Source organism: Rhinoraja longicauda, chromosome 5, assembly GCF_053455715.1.
Source record: "Rhinoraja longicauda isolate Sanriku21f chromosome 5, sRhiLon1.1, whole genome shotgun sequence".
Taxonomy (NCBI): Eukaryota; Metazoa; Chordata; class Chondrichthyes; order Rajiformes; family Arhynchobatidae; genus Rhinoraja; species Rhinoraja longicauda.
In genome coordinates, this window is record NC_135957.1 from 50,884,844 (window position 1) to 50,906,394 (window position 21,551).

Below are 21,551 nucleotides of genomic sequence, written 5' to 3' on the forward strand. Positions count from 1 at the left end.
TTCCTTGTGAGCCCCCAGAGTTAAAAGGCCAGTAAATCATCCCAGTATATCTAATGTATTTTATTTATATATAGTTTAGAAATAACTCACAAATTTCAGGATTAATAGGGAAATTAGGTTTTGAAATAGAATTTAAAATACAATTTATCTTTAGCTAACCCCCAGTACCATGTAGCCCTTCATCTTCAAACAAAGCCTCACTTTCACAGAAAATTGAAAAACAAAATTCATCGATTTAGAAAATCTGAAATAAGTATCATAACAAAACCAGGAAGGTAATCAGCATTTTAAACAAAACACGGTTTAATACAAGAAATAATGAAAAATGTGATAGCTTTTTAAAAATGCTGACTGACCTGCATTGCTTTTCTAGTATTCACTGTTTATTGCTAAAGTTTGTATTTTATAACTTTTTACCATCAATAGATAATACACAATGACATGTCCCAATTCAGACATTAAGCTTTATTATTCCACATACATTAACTTTAGATACCCAGAACGGGCTTGAAATGTACCAATTTCTAATTACATAATACAGAAATATTAATATCATACTTACTGGCTGCCCCCCCCACCAATCTGGATTGTTCTTTTCAGCACCAGAGAGGGAGAAGGACATGTCTAATTTGTAATCGTACATGTTGTTATCAACTATGCCATGTGTCTCTGCATACTGTCCCTAAAAAAAATACATTAATTTGATATAAAAATACATTGACTTAAGATTAATTGAATTCATAATTATTTCAACTTAGGGCAATTATATGGAAGCAATGAATAAGAGCAAGGTAAGGTGGGGGATCAGGGAGGAATGAGAGTAATTATATTGTTAGGTTTTGCCGGATGTATGATTGCAAATGGGTTCTGATGCAATCTGGAGTCAATAGTTTGACTTTCAGAGTTTGAGTTTTTGAGTTTTTTGAAGAGGATTAATAAGGACAGGATAGTAGATGTTGTCTTCATGGAGTTAAGTAAGGCCTTTGATAAGATACTCTATGGTAGATGAGTCTGGAAGATAAAAACACATGGGATCCAAGGTGAACTGGCCAAAAGGGTAAAACGTTGATCTGGTAGTAGATTTGCTCACAGATCTGGTATTGTATGCAGTTCACGATGACACGCAAGGAAGGATGTGATTAAGCTAGTGATGGTGCAGCAAATATTCACAAGGATGTTGCCTGAGAGTTTGGATAGGCTGAAACTTTTCCCTGGAGTGAGGGAGGGTTTTTTTGGGTGACATTACAGATGTTCATTAAATTATGAGGGACATAGATGGGTACGTTGGCACTATCTTTCTCCCAGGATAGGGAAGTCCGAAATTAGAGGGCCTCGGTTTAAGATGAGAAGGGGAAGATTTAAAGAGGATTTGAGGGGCATGTTTTCTGCTCAGAGTAGTACATGTAGGGGGACGAGCTGCCGTGGAGGATGAAGAGGCAAGTACAGTTATCAATTATTTGAACAGTTACATGATAGGGAAGGCTTAGGTCTCCAGACTTGTTGATCTCCAGGCTGCTCACTGCAGAGGAGATGAGAACAGTCACTCTTCCTGTGGGGAAAGGTTTGCTTCTAATGCAAGGGACTTCCTGCAGAACTGATGTCTTAAAACTGTTCCCTTCTCAAAAATCTGGTGGGAGAGTACTTCGGAGGCGAGACCTTCGAAAATAAGTAGGTATTCTGCATTCTGCAATGAGCATATTTCAAAAGTTCTCCCTTGATGGATATCTATTTTATCTATTTACAGATAAAAGGGAACTAAAAGCAAAAAATGTTGCAAATATTCAGAGACGTACAGGTATGTAGGTCAATTGGCTGGGTAAATGTAAAAATTGTCCCTAGTGGGTGTAGGATAGTGTTAATGTGCGGGGATCGCTGGGCGGCACGGACTTGGAGGGCCGAAAAGGCCTGTTTCCGGCTGTATATATATGATATGATATGATAGAAGACTAGAGCTAATTTCTATGGGGCAAGAAATTGAGTCAATTTCTCAGAATAACAATCTTTCATCAGAACTCTGTTTCCGCATCCAAAATTCCAGCAACCTTTCAAGCTGTTTGAGAGATCCAGCATTAGTGGTTTTATTGCACAATGTAATGCCAGTAATGTTTTATCATCTAAAGCCAGCCTAGGCCTAAATGTTGGAAATTCTCTAAAATTCCCTAAAATCCTAAATGTTGGAAATTCCCTAAAATTAAAATAGTGAAAACAAGAATTTCAAGACAAATATGTAATCTGTTTCCATTATTTAGTGTATCCATGGCAGCAAGCTGAGTCACTGAGGATGACTAAGTTAATGTCCACTGACTAACTTGCTTAACACTGTGTCTGCTCTGCAATTTTTATAATCTCATTTTCGAAGTTACACACAAAATAGAAATTTGACAGAAAGTCTCTGTGGCTGAAATTAAAAACTTACCGTGATAATTGTGTAATGATTGGGAAATGTTTTAGTGGGATACATAGGTCTCAGGTACTTGGCGTGTGTTCCACAGGTTCCTGGAATAATTACATCAAGTTTAGTTATATTTTTAAACAGTCTCGATATTTCACAACAGTTCAGTTGCAGCTTCATGGACTGATAGTGCTGTAGTTTGAGTAACAATTAGTTAATAATAGTTAGTTAATATAGAACAATTAGTCAATATAGTTCAAAAACAGAATGCATAAAATATAGCTTGGGGTATTTGCATTGCAATTGTTTTGTAACTCAAGTCATCACACAACTGCAATCCAGTGTATAATCCGGATTGAAACAAAGTAAGGCTCCATAAAATCAAAGATAATGTTGAAATTCACTGAACTAAACATTTAAGTGCATCAATGCAACTAATAAGGAACTACTTTTGCTGACAAACCCATCAGAAACAGTTGTGAAAACGAACAGAAAATGCACCAAAATGTAAAGAGATTAACCCTGTTGAGAATGTGGGGAAGCTCTCTATCTGCTTAGCATTTGTGAAGCAGGACTTCCAATCCAAACTTCAAAAGACACCTGCAATTCCTTCCTCTATCTTAATGGAGAAAACCCCACACTTCCCATATACTGATTTGCAGAAGATCTTGCCTTTAGAAAAAGAAAGCCATTTCTTTTGGTCCTAATATGAACAAGAGCAGTTCTGTATAGTGCTAGTTTGAGGAAATAATAACATTCTTCGCAACTCCATTGAGTCGACGGATTGATCCATATTCAAGGACTCTGTGACAATCCTAAATGAGTATGCCACTGCTGGCACAGACCTCATCAGTAAGTGTGTAGAGGACTGCATGCCAAAGAAGACAGCACGAGTGTTCCCCAACTGGAAACCATGGATGAACCATGAGATCCACTCCCAGGTGAAGGCCAAGTCTGCAGCATTCAAGTCAAACGATCCAGTATTGGTAATCCACATATGACCTACACAAATTCATAAAGGATGCCGAGGAAATTCCAAGCCAAGTTAGAATCCTAAGATAACAAACTGAAGCCGGGCAATATTGCTGGAACAACGAAGCTCCTCCTGATAAACACAATGTATTCTATGCTCACTTTGAACAGAAGGTCAGTTGAATGACATAATCTTGAACAACACCCTTGGGTGAGCCTGCACATATTGTTATTGTGGAAAATGAAAGATCGGTCGTCCTAAGAGTGAACCCACGAAAGGCGACTGGTCTGGTTGGAGTTGCCAGCTGCATCTTCAGGAACTGTGCAGACCATCTGTCAGGAGGATTTAAGGACATTTTTAACCTCCTCTTACTGTGGCAGACATAAGATTGGCTTTCCCGAGAGTGAATTTGAAGAAATCAACTAGTCCGGATGGAGTCCCTGGCTGCATCTTCAGGACTTGCCATGTCTTCAGCACCTGTGCGGATCAGCCTTCACAGAGGTCTTTAACCTATCATTACTCAATTCTGAGGTCACCACCTGCTTCATAAAGACCACCATCATGCCAGTACTGAATAAAAGTAAGGTAGCGTGCCTTACTGGCATCCACCCATCAGCAACTGCTTTGAGAGACTGGTGATGGTGCACCCTAACTACATGCTTTCATGCTGCCTCGGAAAAACAGCCAACTTAATCAAAGACGTCCCACCTGAATCATTCCTTCTTCTCCCTACTCCTGCCTTGCAGAAAGTACTTCCAGCAGAAGTCAGGAACAGCTTCTTCCTCTGTTATCAGGCTTTTGAATGGTCCTTCCATAAGCTAAGGTATGGTTTGATTCACCTCTACCCCATTGAAGACATTAGATTTTGTTTCTGGAAATGAAGCACTATAATGTTCTACAATGCTGGGAACTATATTCTGCATGCTGTATCTTTCCCTTTGATCTATATTGTATTGGTAAATTTCCCCGGTGTGGGACGAATAAAGGAATATATTATTATTGACTTGGTTGTGTTTATGTACAGTAAATCTGATCTGTTTGGATAGCACGCAAAACAAAGGTTTTCATGTGAATGTTAGTAAACTTGACAATAATATACCAAAACCTAAGCACTTTATCCTGCATTCTGGTTATTTTTCTCTTTGCGCTCCAGGTTCAATCCAGATCTCGGGCTCTGTCTGTATGGAGTTTGCACATTTTCCCTGTGATCACTTGGGTTTCCTGTGGGTGTTCCAGTTTCCACCCACATTCCAAAGACATTATAGATTAATTGACCTATATAAATTGCCACTAATATGTGGAAAGTGGATGCGATAGTGGATAACATAGAAGCAGGTGGAACAGGTGATCGATGATCGATGTGGACTCGGTGGGCTGAAGGGCCTGTATCCATGTTGTATCACTAAACTAAAACTACATGTATGGTATGTTTTGACTGCATAGCATGCAAAAAAAAATCTCATTGTATCTTAAATCACACGACAATAAAAAACAATAACAATGTTAAACCAATAACAATAATAAACCAAAAACAATAACAATGTACTTGGCATTGTAAAGGAAGTAAAAGAAAGAACAGGCATGGTATTGGAAACATTGTGGTTAAAAGATGACATTTCAGTTTTAGAAGTGGAAAAGGAGAAAGAGGGTATCCAAGTATTGGTTCTACGGGAGTTTATGGAGGGTGGTAGATAGGAAAATTGTACCAACATCCATGAAATGAACTTTGGAGACGCCTGCTGTTAGGTATACAAATTGTTGCAATTGTTTCAAACTGATCTAAACGTGTTCTCAAAAATGTATCATTTTAGTTTTACAATTTTACAGCAGAATATCAGTCTGTAATCTAAAGAGAACATTTAATTGCTGATTTTAATCACTGTTCAAATATGCTTGGGGGACTGTGGTACTTTACATTCAAAATTATTTCATTTCAGACTTTAAAAAGACTAAATTGTAAAAAAGATTAAATGGATAGAAAACGTACCATATGGCATGGGTCACATAATACCTTTTCATGCTGATAAAGATATTAATCCGTATATAATAAGTATCATAAGTCATGGGAGCAGTATTAGGCCATTCTGCCCATCAAGTGTACTGTGCCATTCAAACATGGCTGTCACTCTCAACCCCATTCTCCTGCCTTCATCCCATAACCCCTGATACCCTTACTAATCAAGAATCTGTCAATCTCCACCTTAAAAACATCCGACATGGCCTCTACAGCCATCTATGGCAATGAATTCCATAGATTTACCTCCCTCTGACTGAAGAAATTCCTCCTCATCTCCTTTCTAAAGGTACTTTTTGTTATACTGAGGCTTTGTCCTCTTGTCCTAGATTCTCTCACTAGTGGAAACATCCTCTCCACATCTACTCTATCCAGGCCTTTCACTACTCGGTAACTTTCATTAAGGTTCCCCCTCGTCCTAAAATCCAGCAAGTACAGGCCCACTACCGTCAAATGTTCATCATATGTTAACCCACTCATTCCCGGGATGATTCTGGTAAACCTCCTCTGGATCCTCCCCAAAGCCAGCATATCCTTCCTCAGATATGGGGCCCAAAACTGCTTACAATACTCCAAACGTGGCCTGCGAATGCCTTATAAAGCCTCATCATTACAACCCTCTTTTTATATTCTAGTCTAATGGAAAAAAATGCTAACATTGCATTTTCCTGCCTTACCACCAATTCAACTTGCAAATTAACTTTTTGGGAATCTTGCAACAGCACTCCAAAGTCACTTTGCCCCTCTGATTTCCGAATTCTCTCTCCATTTAGAAAACAGTCTATGCCTTAATTCCTGCTACCAAAATGCATAACTGCACACGTTGCTACACTGTATTCCATCTGCCACTTTTCTGCCCACTCTCCCAACCTGTCCAAGCCTTCTCCGTAGTGGTTTGGGAACAGCTCCATCCCGGACCACAAGAAACGGCAGCGAATTGTAGATCAATAGTCAATAGTCCTTTATTTGTCACATACACATAAATGTGTAGTGAAATGAAAAATTACCCGCAGTTCAACAATAAGACCAATAAGAATAATCAATAAAAATGCAATAACACACAATCATAAACTAACACCAAACAAAAGAAACATCCATCACAGTGAGTCTCCTCCAGTCACCTCCTCACTGTGATGGAAGGCCAGAATGTCTTTTATCTTCCCTGCCGTCTTCTCCCGCGGTCAGGCTGTTGGAGTTGCCACGTCGGGGCGGTCGGGGCTCCCGACATTGAAGCCCCCGCCGGGCGGAGAAAATCCCGCGACCTATTTCAGGCCGCGCCGGACGGTGAAAGGTCCGCGGCGGGCCGACCCAAGCCCCGCGATCCAGGGCAGGCGAAGACGCTGCCACTGCCACTGCCGGAGCTCCCGATGTCGGCCCCCACCCAGGGGCCTGCGGGCTTCCGACGTCCAGGCGGCTGAAGCCTCCGGAGACGAGTCGCAGCCACTCCCGCAGCATCCGAAGGCAGCCAGCGCCGCAGGTGGTGAGTCCGGGCCATGGACTCTGCAAACCAGAGCCCCAGGTGGTCCCAGGTGCATGGCCGGTGGTAGGCCGCAGCGGGAACGGAGACACGACACAGAAACAAAGGTCGCGTCTCCGTTCGGGAGATACAATGTTACAGTTCCCGTTCCCTCCCACCCCCCCCCCCCCACATAACACACAACCACAAACACTACACCATATTCAAACTACAATTCAGATAAAAACAACAAAAAACACAAAAGACAAACAGACTGCAGGCAAGCCGCAGCTGCGAGGACAGCGCTGGCTCCTCCTCCTTTGCAGCCCAGGCTATCACACAAACCAACCTCCCTTCTCTTGACTCCATTTATACCTCATGCTGCCTCGGCAAGACCAGCAGCATAATCAAGGACGAGTCGCACCCTGGCCACTCTCTCTTCTCCACTCTCGCATCAGGCAAAAGGTATAGAAGTGTGAAAACGCTCACCATCAGATTCAGGGACCGTTTCTTCCCAGCTGTTATCAGGCAACTAAATCATCCTTCCACAACCAGAGAGCAGGGCTAAACTAGTATCTACTTCTTTGATGACCCTCTGACTATCCTTGATCAGACTTTGCTGGCTTTACCTTGCACTAAACGTTATTCCCTTATCACAAATCTATACACTGTAAATGGATTGATTGTAATCATGTATTGTCTTTCTGGGGACTCGTTAGCACAAAACAAAAGCTTTTCACTGTACCTCGGTACAAGTGACAATAAACTAAACTGAACTTAACCTGTTTACTCTACATTACCTGCCGTGCCACCTTTCTTCGTATCATCCGTAAACTTGGCCGCAAAGCCTTAAATTTCTTCATCAAAAACATTAATATACAACGTGAAGAGCAGCAGCCCCAGCACCAACCCCTAGGGAACACTACTAGTCACTGACAGCCAACCAGAGAAAGTCCCCTTTATTCCCACTCTTTGCCTTTTGCCATCCAGCCAACCTTCTATCCATGCTTGTATCTTCACTCTTATACTATGGGCTCTCATCTTCTTTGGCAGCCTCATAAGCGGCACCTTATCAAAGACCTTCTGAAAATCCATATAAACAATATCTACTGACTCTTCTTTGGCTGACTTCGGATTTTTTTACCAGATGCTTCTAAGTTCGTGGAAACCTCATCCTTTATAATGGATCTATAAAATCTTACCAACCACTGAAGCCAAGTTAGCCGGCCTATAGTTTCCCGTCTTTAGCTTCGCTCCCTTCTTGAACATCGGAGTAACATTCGCAATTTTCCAATCCTCTGGAAGCACTACTGCCCTCTAGTGATTTTTCAAAGATCACCACTGAACACTCCACAATCTCTAAAGCCACCTCTTTCAGAACCCTGGTGTGTAGTCCATTTGGTTCAGGTGACATCCACCTTCAGATCTTTCTGCTTCCCAAGCACCTTCTCCTTAGTAATAGCCACACTAGTAACTTCCGTCCCCTGACTCTCTTGAATTTCAGGCACATTACTGGTGTCTTCTGCTGCGAGACGGACGAAAAACATATTCAATTCATCTGCCATTTCTTTAATCCCTGTTATCACTTCTCCAGCATCATTTTCCAGTGGTCCAATGTTCACTCTTACTCTTTATATATCTGAAGAAACTTTTGCTATCCTCTTTTATATTGTTGACTAGCTTACCTTCAGATTTCATCTTTTCTCCCTGTATTGCCTTTTTAAACATCTTCTGTTGGTTTTTAAAAGCATCACAATCAATATATTTATCATATTTATTAAAACCTAGAGATATGAGAATTTGTAAGGCTGTATAATATTTGAATGCAACCATTGAACAGATCTTTTAATCTCTAGGATTTTTGGTGGAAAGACGTATTATGGCAGGCAGTATGCATTCAGCTGGTATTTATTTCTAGTGACTTACTGAGTTTCTCAATAACTGGGATGAAGGTGCCCCACGTCTGTAGGTACTTTGCACGAAATCCATCTAATGAAACCAGTATCAAAGGTGGACGGGAAAATCTGAAATCCACGGATAACATGTTATTTTAATTATAATTATTGAATTCGCATCAATGTTATCACAGATATCAACTTTCTTAACATAGCCCTCAATCTGTTTATTTGCATGCAATTCACATTGATAAGTTCATAAATTTTAGGAGCTGAATTAGGCTCTGCCATTCAATCATGGCTGATCCATCTCCATGGCTCAACCCCATTTTCCTGCCTTCACCCCATAACCCCTGACACCCTTACTAATCAAGAATCTGTCAATCTCCACCTTAAAAATATATCCATTGACTTGGCCTCCACAGCCGACTGTGGCAATGAATTCCACAGATTCACCACCCTCTGACTAAAGAAATTCCTTATCAGCTCCTTTTTAAAGGTATGTCCTTTTATTCTGAGGCTATGCCCTCTGGTCCTACTCTCCCACTAATGGAAACATCCTCTCCACTCTAACCAGGCCTTGTTTTTCTGAAGGATCTTTCTGAAATATTAACTCTGTTTTTCTTTCCATTGAAGCAGCCTGGCCTGTTGAGTGTTTCCAGCATTCAAGTCAATAACCTTTCATGAGACCTTGAAAAATTTAGTAATGTGAAGACCAAGGTCAGATGGGAGGAAAAAACAAATAAGAACTGTCACAAGGAACAAGGTAGAAATGTGAAAGATTACAGGGCATAGGTTTAAGGTGAGAGGAAATTTAAAGGAAAAGTGTCGGGAGCAATTTTGTTTTAAAACAGAGAGAGTAGGTGTCTGGAACACATTGCAGGGATGGGGGTGGTGGAAGCAAACATGATCATGATGTTTAAGAGGCATTTATTCAGACTCATGAACTTGCAGGGGATGGAGGGATATGGATCATGTGCAAGCAGATGGGGTTAGTTTAATTAGGCATCATGAACATAGAACTTTTCCATGTTTGATGTCCCATGTTCTGACTGAATAGAACTGAGCCTCAGCTGACGTAAGCAATAGACATCCAAACAAAGATTTTTCCTCTCGCCTTGCCCAAACATTAACACTTGCATCCCCCCACCCACCCTCTACCCCCAACTCAACTGCAACTACAATTCTAATTTTGGTTCGAACTGAGTTGAGCCACTGAAACATTGTGTTATTGAAACCATCTAGTTTAGTTTAAATTAAGGATAAGCTGATGGGACCATGCAGACATTTCCCACAGACAGTTCCTGAATGGAATCAAGCTTTTACTAAATTAAGTTACAAAATAATTATATACACTTTGGAAATGTTGGGAATTCATATTAATTATTTTTGAACATCGTTTGTTCTTTTTCTAATTCTGTGCAGCTGCCATTCCCTGTGCTCTCTAAATCATGAGCCACTGAGCTAATGTATTTATTTCATTGTAGATTCACTTACCCTGCAGGACATACAGGAGTTTTGATTTCTTCGCACTCATCATCCCACCAGGATGTTTCCACTGCACACAAAGTAAGAACACTGAAATTATATCTGAAATTTTGAGTTCTCATTCAGATAAAACTTCACATTTTCATTAGATTTAACAAAGTTCATGCTGTGCACAAAAGAAATAGAAGCTTCATTCCCTTCATGTCAGCCACAATAAGATCACAGCTGCCGCAGTCCTGTACAAAACCTACATGTATTTTTTTCCCTTAATATTTAAAAAGTATTTTAACCTTTGTCTTTACTAAGTTCAGTAACTGAACTATCATAGCCCTCGCAGATAGAGAATTCTGGGTGAAAAATGTTCTTCTCATCTTAGTCCAGGAGAGCTGCTTTCTATTTAAACTCTTGAATTGAGACACACCACTCAGGGGAAATAACAACCTTACATCTATCAGGTAAATTGAAGTGAGATGTTTTATATTGCAGAAGTGCAGTTATTGTAGCTGCAATCAACCAGAATCTTGTGTCTAAGAACTGTCTAAAAATTATATTTCCATTTGCATTCTGAATAACGATAAATTAACATTCAATTAATGAGGTTTAATCAGAGGTTACACTATGGTTGGTTGCTTTGATTGTAACTATGCAGAATTCCACAGGACCATTACTCTTCTAATTAGAATATTGATCTGGATTGATCTGCTTGTGGGCATGATTTTGCAGTTAACACAAACTCTTGTACACTGGTAAGACAATATTTCAGCCTGATCTAAATGAGATGTGGGAATGGGCCCCCATTTCACTGATATATTTTGTTTTGATGCATGCACTGTTTAGCATCTAGGATCTGAGATGTTGAGCTGTCATGTATCTGCTCAGTTTACCTGCGACCGACTGGATGGATTTTCCTCCCACATTCCAAAGACATGCAGGTTTGTAGGTTAATTGGCCTCTGTCAATTCTCCCTATGGTGTAGGATAGAACTAGTATATAAGTGATCGTGGGTCGGCGCGGACTCGGTGGTCCGAAGGGCCTTTTTACCAAGCTGTAGCTCTCTGTTAACCCTGCATATTTTAGATTAAAAATTCTGCATCATGCGACACAACCTTGAATGACAGAAATTCTATCAACACACGTGTGTTTTCTGACAATTTCCATTGTTCCTTTGTTTCTTAACAACTGACCCATGATTACCTCCAATTATTTTTGTGAGTACCCAGGCTGCCTGATAAACTGGAATCTCATAAGTTCATAAGTTCATAAAGCTGGATCTGATCTAAGTACACGAACACGAGGGAAGTTTCCGTTCAAAGATCGTATGCTTTATATTTTTATTTGACCACGCCCTATTACTCAAAAATCCACAATGCTAATTTCTATTTTTGAAGACAACAATGTAAAGTCCACAGCCTAATTAGCTTGATATGGTATCTACATCGTGGTTTGTATGTTTTAGTTTTCGAAGTAGTACATTGATTAGAAATTTGATAAAATATTAGGAGAGTCCCTATTCGGAGACAATATTAAAATCATCAAAAGTGGCAAATTTTAAATTTGATTTCAACCAACTTTTTTTCAAGAAGAAAGTCTTTTTGGTTTCAAAAGAAAATAACAAACAGCCTTGTTGCAAAGTTTGCAAATGGTGCAGCAATAGTCAGTCATTTGCAAACAACCGTAGTAGCTTGTCGGTGAATGTTGTTGGAATGTCCAGAGCTCAGCACATTACAAAATTATACAGTTAGTTTAGAAATATACTGGCAAACAGAGCCCATGTACTGGAATTTAGAAGAATGAGAGGGGATCTTATAGAAACATATAAAATTCTTAAAGGATTGGATAGGCTAGATGCAGGAAAAATGTTCCCAATGTTGGAGGAGTCCAGAACCAGGGTTCACAGTTTAAGAATAAGGGGTAGGCCATTTAGGACTGTGATGAGGAAAAACTTCTTCACCCAGAGTTCTGAATCTGTGGAATTCTCTGCCACAGAAGGCAGTAGAGGCCAATTCACTGGATGTTTTCAAGGGAGTTAGATTTAGCTCTTAGGGTTATGGGGAAAACGCAGGAACAGGGAACTGATTTTAGATGATCAGCTATGATCATATTGAATGGCGGTGCTGGCTCGAAGGGCCGAATGGCCTACTCCTGCACCTATATTTCTATGTTTTTATTTTTCTATGTTTCTATGTTTCTATGTTTTCTGTATTTTCTGTGTTTTCTATGTTTCTATGTTTTCTATGTTTCTGTTTTCTATGTTTCTATGTTTTCTATGTTTCTATGTTTCTATATTTCTATATTTCTATGTTTCCATGTTTCTATGTTTTCTACATTTCTATGTAAAAGTGAATGAATGATTCCTTATCCTGCATTTTTTAAAGTTCACAAGAATGACACCAGGAATGAGAGTGACACCAGTAATGAGGTTATAAAATGAAAAGGTTAAGTGTTTTTCTTGTGATTAGCAAAGGCTGCATTTGAATTTATGAGATGTTTTCAAAATTGTGTAAAACTTCAAGTTAAGATAATGGGAGTACTTCCAGCAGTTGGTTAATTGATGATAATTATGCATAAATTGTTTATTGTTGCAAGAGGAAGTGAGAAGGAATATTGTCACACAAAAGCAGAGACTGCAGCATCATTCAGTTTCAAGGTAATTTGATATCCAGTTTTCCTCTTCAAGAGGAGTCCTTCTGAATGACACTCCGGCTACAAGATGGGGATAGCCGAATGGAGTGGCACATCCAGGAAAAGGAGGCAAAACAATTTCAACTAAACTTTGGAAACAGTAGCAATCCTCCATTTGAATTTCTTCTTCTATCGTGCGAGTAGTTTGTGTGGTCTTGCCTGCATTCTCCACCAGTGTGGCATCAGGGATAACGCCGGGTTTGGCAGTGACCGCACTGACACTCACAGTAGGGTGAAACACTGTGATATGTTTTATTTACAGTGACAGGAAACTCCAGGACTGGAGGATGCTGTCCCTCATCGCCAGGGTGCATGTAAAGTGACGCGAGCAATCTTGGGCTTGTCCTGGCGGCTCAGTCCTGGTATCGAAGGAGGGGGCCTGGCGATATCAAGCTTCTGCCCGCAGTTTACCCTTGCCTTGAGAGGAGGTAACTGGTGGTCTCTGGCTTATCCTGGAAGCTCAGTCTTTGTTTCTCTGTGTGGGCTCAGTCCCTCGTTGTCCGTGGACAGGAAGAAACACTGGCAGCTCAGGCTTGCACCGGCCGCTCAGTCTTAGCCTCAGTAGTAGCGCAATCTTCCAGGCAGCCCAATTTTGACCACGCAGTGGCACTGGTTGTCTCTAGTTTGTCCCAGTTCTTCAGTCTTCCTTGAACTTAGGACAGGGGAACACTTTCCACTACCTTTCTCTCCCTTCCACTCTCTCTTCTTTCTTCCTTTTTCCTTCTTTCTTCTTTCTTCCTCTTTGGATTGTATAAGAAGTAGGGTGACGAGGTACAGGTGGGCCAATGTGATGTCAGCTAATTGGATCCAGGTGTAAAGTAGTTACTTCTACCTCATATTCCGCATGCGTAGCTTACAACCCAAAGGTAGGAGTGCTAAATTGTCTGATTTTAGATCCCCTTCTTCTCCCCTACCCTTTCTCCCCTCCCCTCCCCACCCTTTTCTCCCCTGTGCCCTATCTGGAATCACACCTATTTCTTCCCTCCTCCCCTTCCACTTATATTCCTTCCTCTAGCTTCACAAATCGCAACTCTTCAATCCTTTTGTCTCATACCTTCTATCTTTCATCTCTTGCCTTTGTCCAACCATCTGCTTATCAAAAACTTCCCTCAACTATACCTGCCATTTTATCCTCCAGCTTCCCCCCGCCCCCCCCCCCCCACAAGCCGACTGAAGAGGGTTCTTGATCTGAAACATCACCTATCCATGTTCTTCAGAGATGCTGCTTGTCTCGTTGAGTTACTTCAGCACTTTAAGTCTTTTGTAAACAGTCATATGCAATTTCTTGTTTCTACTTCAACCAATGCTGTTATTATGCATCTGCAATGGATATACTGTATTGGCGAGGACAAGGTCAAGTAGATTTATTCCGTATGTTGATTTACTTACCACATTCTGCAACAGTCTAACAGCCTTAACATTCAGGACTCAAGCTAACTTGGTCATTGGTGCTGTTGCCAAAACACTCAGTAATAGGAATCCTCACATCAAGAATACATTCTCTTTCTTTGTAAGTCCTTTACAACTTGTTTTCTATGAAGAGACTCTGATTCATCATCAAGAGGTGGGTGGCCAGTTAAGGAAGGTTCTCTAGTACATATTTGACCTGATACCACGAGACTTCAAGAGGTCCAGTATCAAAATTAAAGACAACTGGGAGAACTTCTTAATGATCGTTTATCATTTCTGGTGAGCAGGACCAGGATCACAATGAGAAGACCGTGACATTGACTGATTGGATATGACTTATTGAGTCATGCTATTTCTTGGCCAGTTTATGGTTCAACCTTCTCAATTTAGATGCAGCTCCCCAGTTGTTTGAACAAAATTGACTGGGTTGGGAGTCATTTTACCGTCATCAAATCCAGTGCCTAGTCCTATGTTGGATGGGTCTGTCCCATTTCATTCTTCTCATATTTAAATGTAGGGATTGATGCAACTGAATGGCTTGGTTGATAATTTTTGAGGGGTTTTAAGTGTTAACTACATACCTGTGAGTCCAGAGTCACACATTGCTCCAGTCAAATAAGAACATCTGATTTTCTTGATGAACAGGGTTCAATTGGGTGTGTGCCCAAAATACCGCAGGGCAGCTTGGTGTTCCTCCTCTCCCCCCCACCCCCCACCCCACTTACCTTTTCCCCTCACCTCCATGGCATATGCTTCTGCTGCTGTTCTATGCTTGCCATGGAGAGAGTCCCAAAGAGCTGACTTTCTTCCCAGTGCTAAGTGCTGCAATTCTTTTTGTTTGGGGCAACTAAATTAGGCACGAGTGCTTCACGCATTATTCTTTTAATACAGCTTTGAATAGTATATTGCAAATCAAATCATTAAACAAATCAATCATTACTTTGACCTGATGAATTGTGTAGGAAATTTATAATTTAAAGTTACCTTTCTCTTGTTCAGGAGATGATTTATGTTTCAGGCCCAAACCTAATCCAAGTCCAAGAGATACAACAATTAAGCAGACAACCAGCACCTGCAAAGAAAATATCATCACCTCTTTAGCTGAATAAGACTATTCAAAGTAACGGTGCACTAATAAAAAATGATAATAAGCCATAACAGTTCTTTCTGCAAAACATTGTTATCTAATTGAAAGTTAAAAATCATAGCTCATTGAAGATATTCTTCGGTAATTTTGCCAAAAGATAACATTCTTGAAATAGCCATGCCTGGTCAAAACATACTGCCTTAACACTTAAATCGTGGGTACAAAGTATAAGCACATATTTTGCAGGAATATGTTATTATTCCTGTTATTATAGCATATAGAATATGCTAAACCAAAGACGCAGAACCAAACATTTGGAAGAACACAATGGTTCAATGGTAGGGCAAAGTGATGGTCAGCAATAGGGGTTGAAACCCTACATTACTGGGAAGGTGTCAAGTGTAAAGAGGTGAGAAAGAGGAGTGGGACAGGAGCTGGTAGGTGATAAGTGATAGGTGAAACCAGATGGGGAGGAGTTGATGAGTGGATGGAGGCAGATGGGAGAGGTGGAGGAGGGAATTGTGAGACAAGGTTTGGCGGGTGATTGATGTTGACAGATAAGAAAAAAGAATGTGAAAGGTGAATGCAGACAGAGGGAAGGAAGGGGGAAGATAGAGTGCAAGATAAGGGAGGGATGATGGGTAGATGGAACAAGATGTGGGAGAGGTTAGGAAAAGTAGGCTAAGGAAGAAGAAATCCAGGTGGATAGGTCTGTGGGTAATGAGCAGAAGAACCAGACAGGGGAGGGTGATGAATCTATGCAAGGTTGTGGGGGAGGGGGGTCAGGGTGGAAGGGAAAGGTTAACAAATTGAGAGAGAACCTAGGTGGAAAAACATGAGTTTGAAATGAACATGCAGGGTTAGGGGAAGTGAGGTGGATAGTCTTCCCAAAGCCTAAAGAAAGCATTCTATTTTAACATACCGATAAGGGAATAATTGTTCCTGCTGCAACTTATGTTTGCCCTGAGGCAATCGGCATCAAACCAATAAAGGATAAATATTTCCCCAAACCACTGCCGCGGCCCAACGTAAGTGCCTGTCCCAAGCCCTTCCAGAAAACAGTTGCACAGGTATTTGGATATGAAAGGTTTGGAGGGCCAGGGGGCCAAACTAGGGCAAATGGGATTAGCTTAGACAAAGCATCTTGTCGGCATGGACAAATTCTGCTGAAGTGTCTGTTTCTGTACTGCATTTCTCAATGATTCTATAACAATACTAGACGGGCGTGGACCTGTTGGGTCCAAGTCTCCCCTGCGGGCGCGGCAACCCGCCGTGCAAACCTCTCCTGCGGGAGCGGCAACCCCCGTTGGGTGCAAGCCTCTCCTGCAGGCCCGGCAACCCTCCCCCAACTGACGATCCATGGATCCGTTGCCGGCCGGGGAGTGTCCCCCAGGGCCATGGGCGGGCGAGGGGGGGAGAGGAAAGGGGAGAGGGAGCCACTCACCTCGGCCCCGGGTGGCCTTTGCGTCAGCCAGAGCGAGCCGTGGACCCGTTGGGTGAAAACCTCTCCTGCAGCAGCAGCTCGGCGGCAACGGCCATCTTGTTTGACCCTCTGCCGCTGCGCTGCACCACAGGAGGAAGGTTAGGCGCGGGGCACGCCGGGATGGCACTCCAGGTCGGGGGGGGGTGGGGAGGGCATTTATTAAAGTTCATTAAGTTAATTGCTTTTAAAATGTAACAAAACTTGATCAATTGAGACCGCAGGGGAATGGTGGATAGGGTGGACATAAAATTATTGCGCTCTTGTGTACCGTTTTGGCTGTATTTCGAGCACGTACTAAAATGCAATATATATACATATATATATATATACAAGATGAGAGTTTTAGCAATATATAGATTGACAATGCCTTCAATCTTTCCACGATGACCACACTCTAATCCTCAAAAGAAAATCCACGCAGGTCACGTGGAGAATGCACAAACTCCATACAAACAAGCACCCGTAGACAAGATCGAACCCGGGTCTCTGGTGTTGAAAGGCAGCAACTCTACTGCTGCACCACCATGCCGCCATGTAAAAACTCTTCAAGACACATTCATTACTCCAAAGCACAAAGAATTACTTGGAACTTGGAACATTCAGTACTGCAACTCCAGCATTATGATGGGACTCAGAATCCAAAATCCATGTCTTGTGTTGAACAGACCAGGGGTTGTAAGTGGGGAAAATCTCTTCCGTACCCTCATGTCATGGGCCCAAGGATGCTGTCTGGATCCTGCTCCACAAAGTTGCTGTCTACTCTCCACCCATACCCACTAATACAGACCAAATACAGAGGTCTGATGAAAGGTCTTGACCCGAAAAGTCACCTATTCAATTTCTCCAGAGATGCTGCCAGACCCGTTGAGTTACTCCAGCATTTTGTGTCTATCTAAGGTGTAAACCAGCATCGGCAGTTCTTTCTTACACAAATACAGAGGACCTTCCTTGCTGGCCCTTGGCACCTGGAGTTCAGCAGCTTGTTGACAGGGCATCAGGCTGCACAGTGCAGCAGGGGTAGGTAGACACAAAATGCTGGAATAACTCAGCGGGACTGGCAGCATCTCTGGAGAGAAGGAATGGGTGACGTTTCGGGTCGAGACCCTTCTTCAGACAGAATTCCTTCCCTCCAGAGTTGCCAGTTCCGCTGAGTTACTCCAGCATTTTGTTTCTATCTTCAATTTAAACCAGCATCTGCAGTTCTTTCCTACACAATGATGGTGTGACCCTTTGTTGGTTTTGAAAATTTGAAAGGACTTTGTAATTGTTTTTAAAAGCCCCTGAAGATATCAGTATTAATAATAAATGATCACTATTAGTGGTATTATGCCCGGGTTCTGTTCCCTTTCAGTAAATTACATTTTTATTCCTGGAGTCTATTGCCCTTCCGAATTTCTCTATCAGCTCTTCATTTTATGGATGAGAATTAATTCTTCAATTCATCAGTGATGTCCCAAACCTTGTCTGCTCCCCACTTCCTGACAATGATCTGTCAAATCTGCATTCATATCTTCACTGATCTAAGGATATAGCTGCATTTCATCTCCCCAAGACCCCCGGGACCTGCTGACAGATATGATAGTGCTCTGATTATTTCACAAAATGCTGGAGTACCTCAGCAGGTCAGGCAGCATCTCGGGAGAGAAGGAATGGGTGACGTTTCGGGTCGAGACCCTTCTTCAGATAGTGCTCTGCACCACCATTTTTTTGTTATCTCTCACATGACCATCTCCAACAATTCTGCCTGTTAAAGAGCTGACTCATTAATTTATAGTAGCCAGCTGCTTTTATATTAACCTTCTTCTTGAGAAAGTTTAAGATTTTCAGATTCGTCAGTCTACTATCTCATATCACATCTTCCCCCTTCCTAATGAGAATATGTTGTTACCACATCCACATGGGCCAAAATGTGAGAAAATATGACTAATTTAGATCAGGCACCTTGTTCGGCATGGATGAGTTGGGCTGAAGGGTAGTTCCATGCTGTACGACAATCCTATGATTATGACTCTGTAAAATTTGAATTTCCGCTATCTCTGTTAATTGTACAATGTGGCGGCTATGGCAGACATAAGGCCATTAAAAAGTAAAGCTCGGCCATATGGCTCCTTGAGCTTGCACTGTGATTCAGTAAGGCTGATCTAATCTTGGCATAAATTCCTATTTCCTGTCTGTTCACCGTAACCTTGACCGCCACAATTTCCACATTGACCAAAAATCTGTTCATCTCACCTTTGTATATACAATGTTTTCGTTTTGGCAGCTGTCCGGGATGCAAAATGCAGATTCTTGACCCTCTGAAAGAAGAAATTCTGCTTTCTTGCCTTAGATAGATAGAGAGATGTGGCACAGAAACGGGCCCTTCGGGCCACCGAGTCCACGCTAACCATCAAGCACCAATTTACACTAATCATTCTGTTCATATTGTAATCAGTTTTCCCCAGATTCTACCACTCATCTACACACAAGGGGGAATTTAACCTATCCAATCATTCCTGCTGTAACATCTAGGAACCAGTCGAGTGAATCTTTCCACATTCTCTACATTAAGTAAATCCTTTCTGAAATAGGAGACCAAAACTGGAGGAAAATAACTGCAGATGCTGGTACAAATCGAAGGTATCACAAAATGCTGGAGTAACTCAGCAGGTCAGGCAGCATCTTCGAGAGAAGGAATGGGTGATGTTTCGGGTCGAGACCCTTCTTCAGGTCTGAAGAAGGGTCTCGACCCGAAACGTCACCCATTCCTTCTCTCCAAGATGCTGCCTGACCTGCTGAGTTACTCCAGCATTTTGTGAGACCAAAACTGTACATCATATTCCAAACATGAGATCTTACTAAAGCCCTGTAAAATTGCAGTATGACGTCTTTACTCTTGCAATGAAGACCAACATACCATATCCCTCCCTAACCGCTTGCTTCACTTGCATGTCAGCATTCAGAAGTGTGTACATTTCCCAATCTCTCACCATTTAAGAATCGGCAGCATTTCTGGTATTTTTTCCATCAAAATGGATAACCTTTCATTTTTACACATTGTACTCCATCTACCATGTTGTTGCCCCTCATTCAGGTTGTATATATTCCCTTGAAGCTTCATTGTGTCCTCATCATAACACACATTCTCACTCAGTTTCATCTCATCAACAAACTACGAAACATAATATATGTTCCTTTTGCAATCATTGAGATAGATCATGAATAGTTGGGGTCCGTACCGATCTCTGTAGCGCCCTTTGACTTCAGTCTGGTAATGAGAGAAGGATCCATTTATTATGCCTTTATTCTCCATTTATTAACCAACTCTAAATCCACGCTAATACAGTATATGACCTTTAAATTCATGCGATCTCATCATGCTTGGCATCCTCCTTTGCAGGACTTTAGCAAAAGCCTGAATATCCAATTTCTTTGGTTCCCTTCATCTACTCCACCAGCCCCATTCTCAAAGAACTCTAGTCAAACATAATTTCTCTTCCATAAGTCCAAATTGACTTTGCTCGTTCATATTATCATTGTCTAAATGCCTTCACATCACATTCTTATATATTGCAGCATTCGAGTGTCAAATTAATGTCAAATTAATAGGTTGATTATTACCTTTCCCCTCATACATGTTTCGATAAGATTTCCTTGAATTCTCATTGGGGGTTGTTAAAACTCTGCACCCTTTCCGATTAAGAGAACTTCTTTATCCCAGTTACTTTCCCAGTGCACCTTCGCTGAACTTCCTCCAGTGCACGTTTATCATGGAGACCAAAACAGCATGCAGTACTCCAGGTTTAGTTTGACCAACTCTCTGTATAGATGTGGCAAGATTTTCCTTCTTTTATATGTACTCCCCTTACACTAAAAGTCAGCATTACATGAACCCTCCTATACCTGCAGGCTATCTTCCTGTGTTTTGTGTACAAGGACACCTAGATCTCTCCATACAATAGCATTCTGTACCCTCTTTCCATGAAAAAAATAAACTGTTTTTTTAATCAATAAATTTAATCTTATGTTTCACCATATCTCTTTGCAAAGTACATATGTCCTCTTCGGAGCTTTTGTTCTCACCTATCTGCATCATTAGCAAATATGACTACGGTGCATGCAGTCCTCAGCTAAGTAATTAATATATATTGATTGTAACTAGTTGTGGCCCAAAATTGAACCATGTGGCACGCCATGGACAAAGGAACAGAGAATTTTGACACCATAATTTCTCATCTTCAGTGTCCTATCATTTTTATCCTTGGCTCTCTGTTTAACCCTATATTCTCTTGAACACAAGAACGTTTCACCTCCACTTGGTTTCAGTACAACTGGTCTTCACGTTTTTATCTGTGCTTTTGCTTTCACATATCCAGTCTCAACTACTCCAATGTTTGTCTGGCCAATTATCCATCCACTCAGCACTTACATTCAACCAAATGCCCAGTTTAAAATCTATACCAGATCATGGCTCTACTGCTTCTCAGCCAACAATGGTAACAAGTCTATCAAATGTCGAGAATTTAAATGTCATCCTTGTGTTCATGAACCCATCCCTACCTATCTCTGAACAAATATTGAATGCATGAGCATATAAATGCACGACAGAGGGCTACCTACCCCTCTTGCCTGCTCTGCCATTTAATAAAATCATGGCTGAACAGATTGTAACCTTAATTCTACATAACGATC

At 41.4% G+C, this 21,551-nt stretch overlaps 1 protein-coding gene across 1 annotated transcript in view; it reads right to left on the reverse strand.

The window, feature by feature from the left end:
- LOC144593917 (venom phosphodiesterase 2-like) overlaps nt 1-21,551 on the reverse strand; it is a 69,664-nt gene that overhangs the window by 36,136 nt on the left and 11,977 nt on the right. Inside the window, 5 exon segments of the mRNA XM_078400050.1 lie at nt 563-682; nt 2,417-2,496; nt 8,762-8,859; nt 10,228-10,288; nt 15,295-15,382. Of these exon segments, the coding sequence (XP_078256176.1) occupies nt 563-682; nt 2,417-2,496; nt 8,762-8,859; nt 10,228-10,288; nt 15,295-15,382 (447 nt within the window).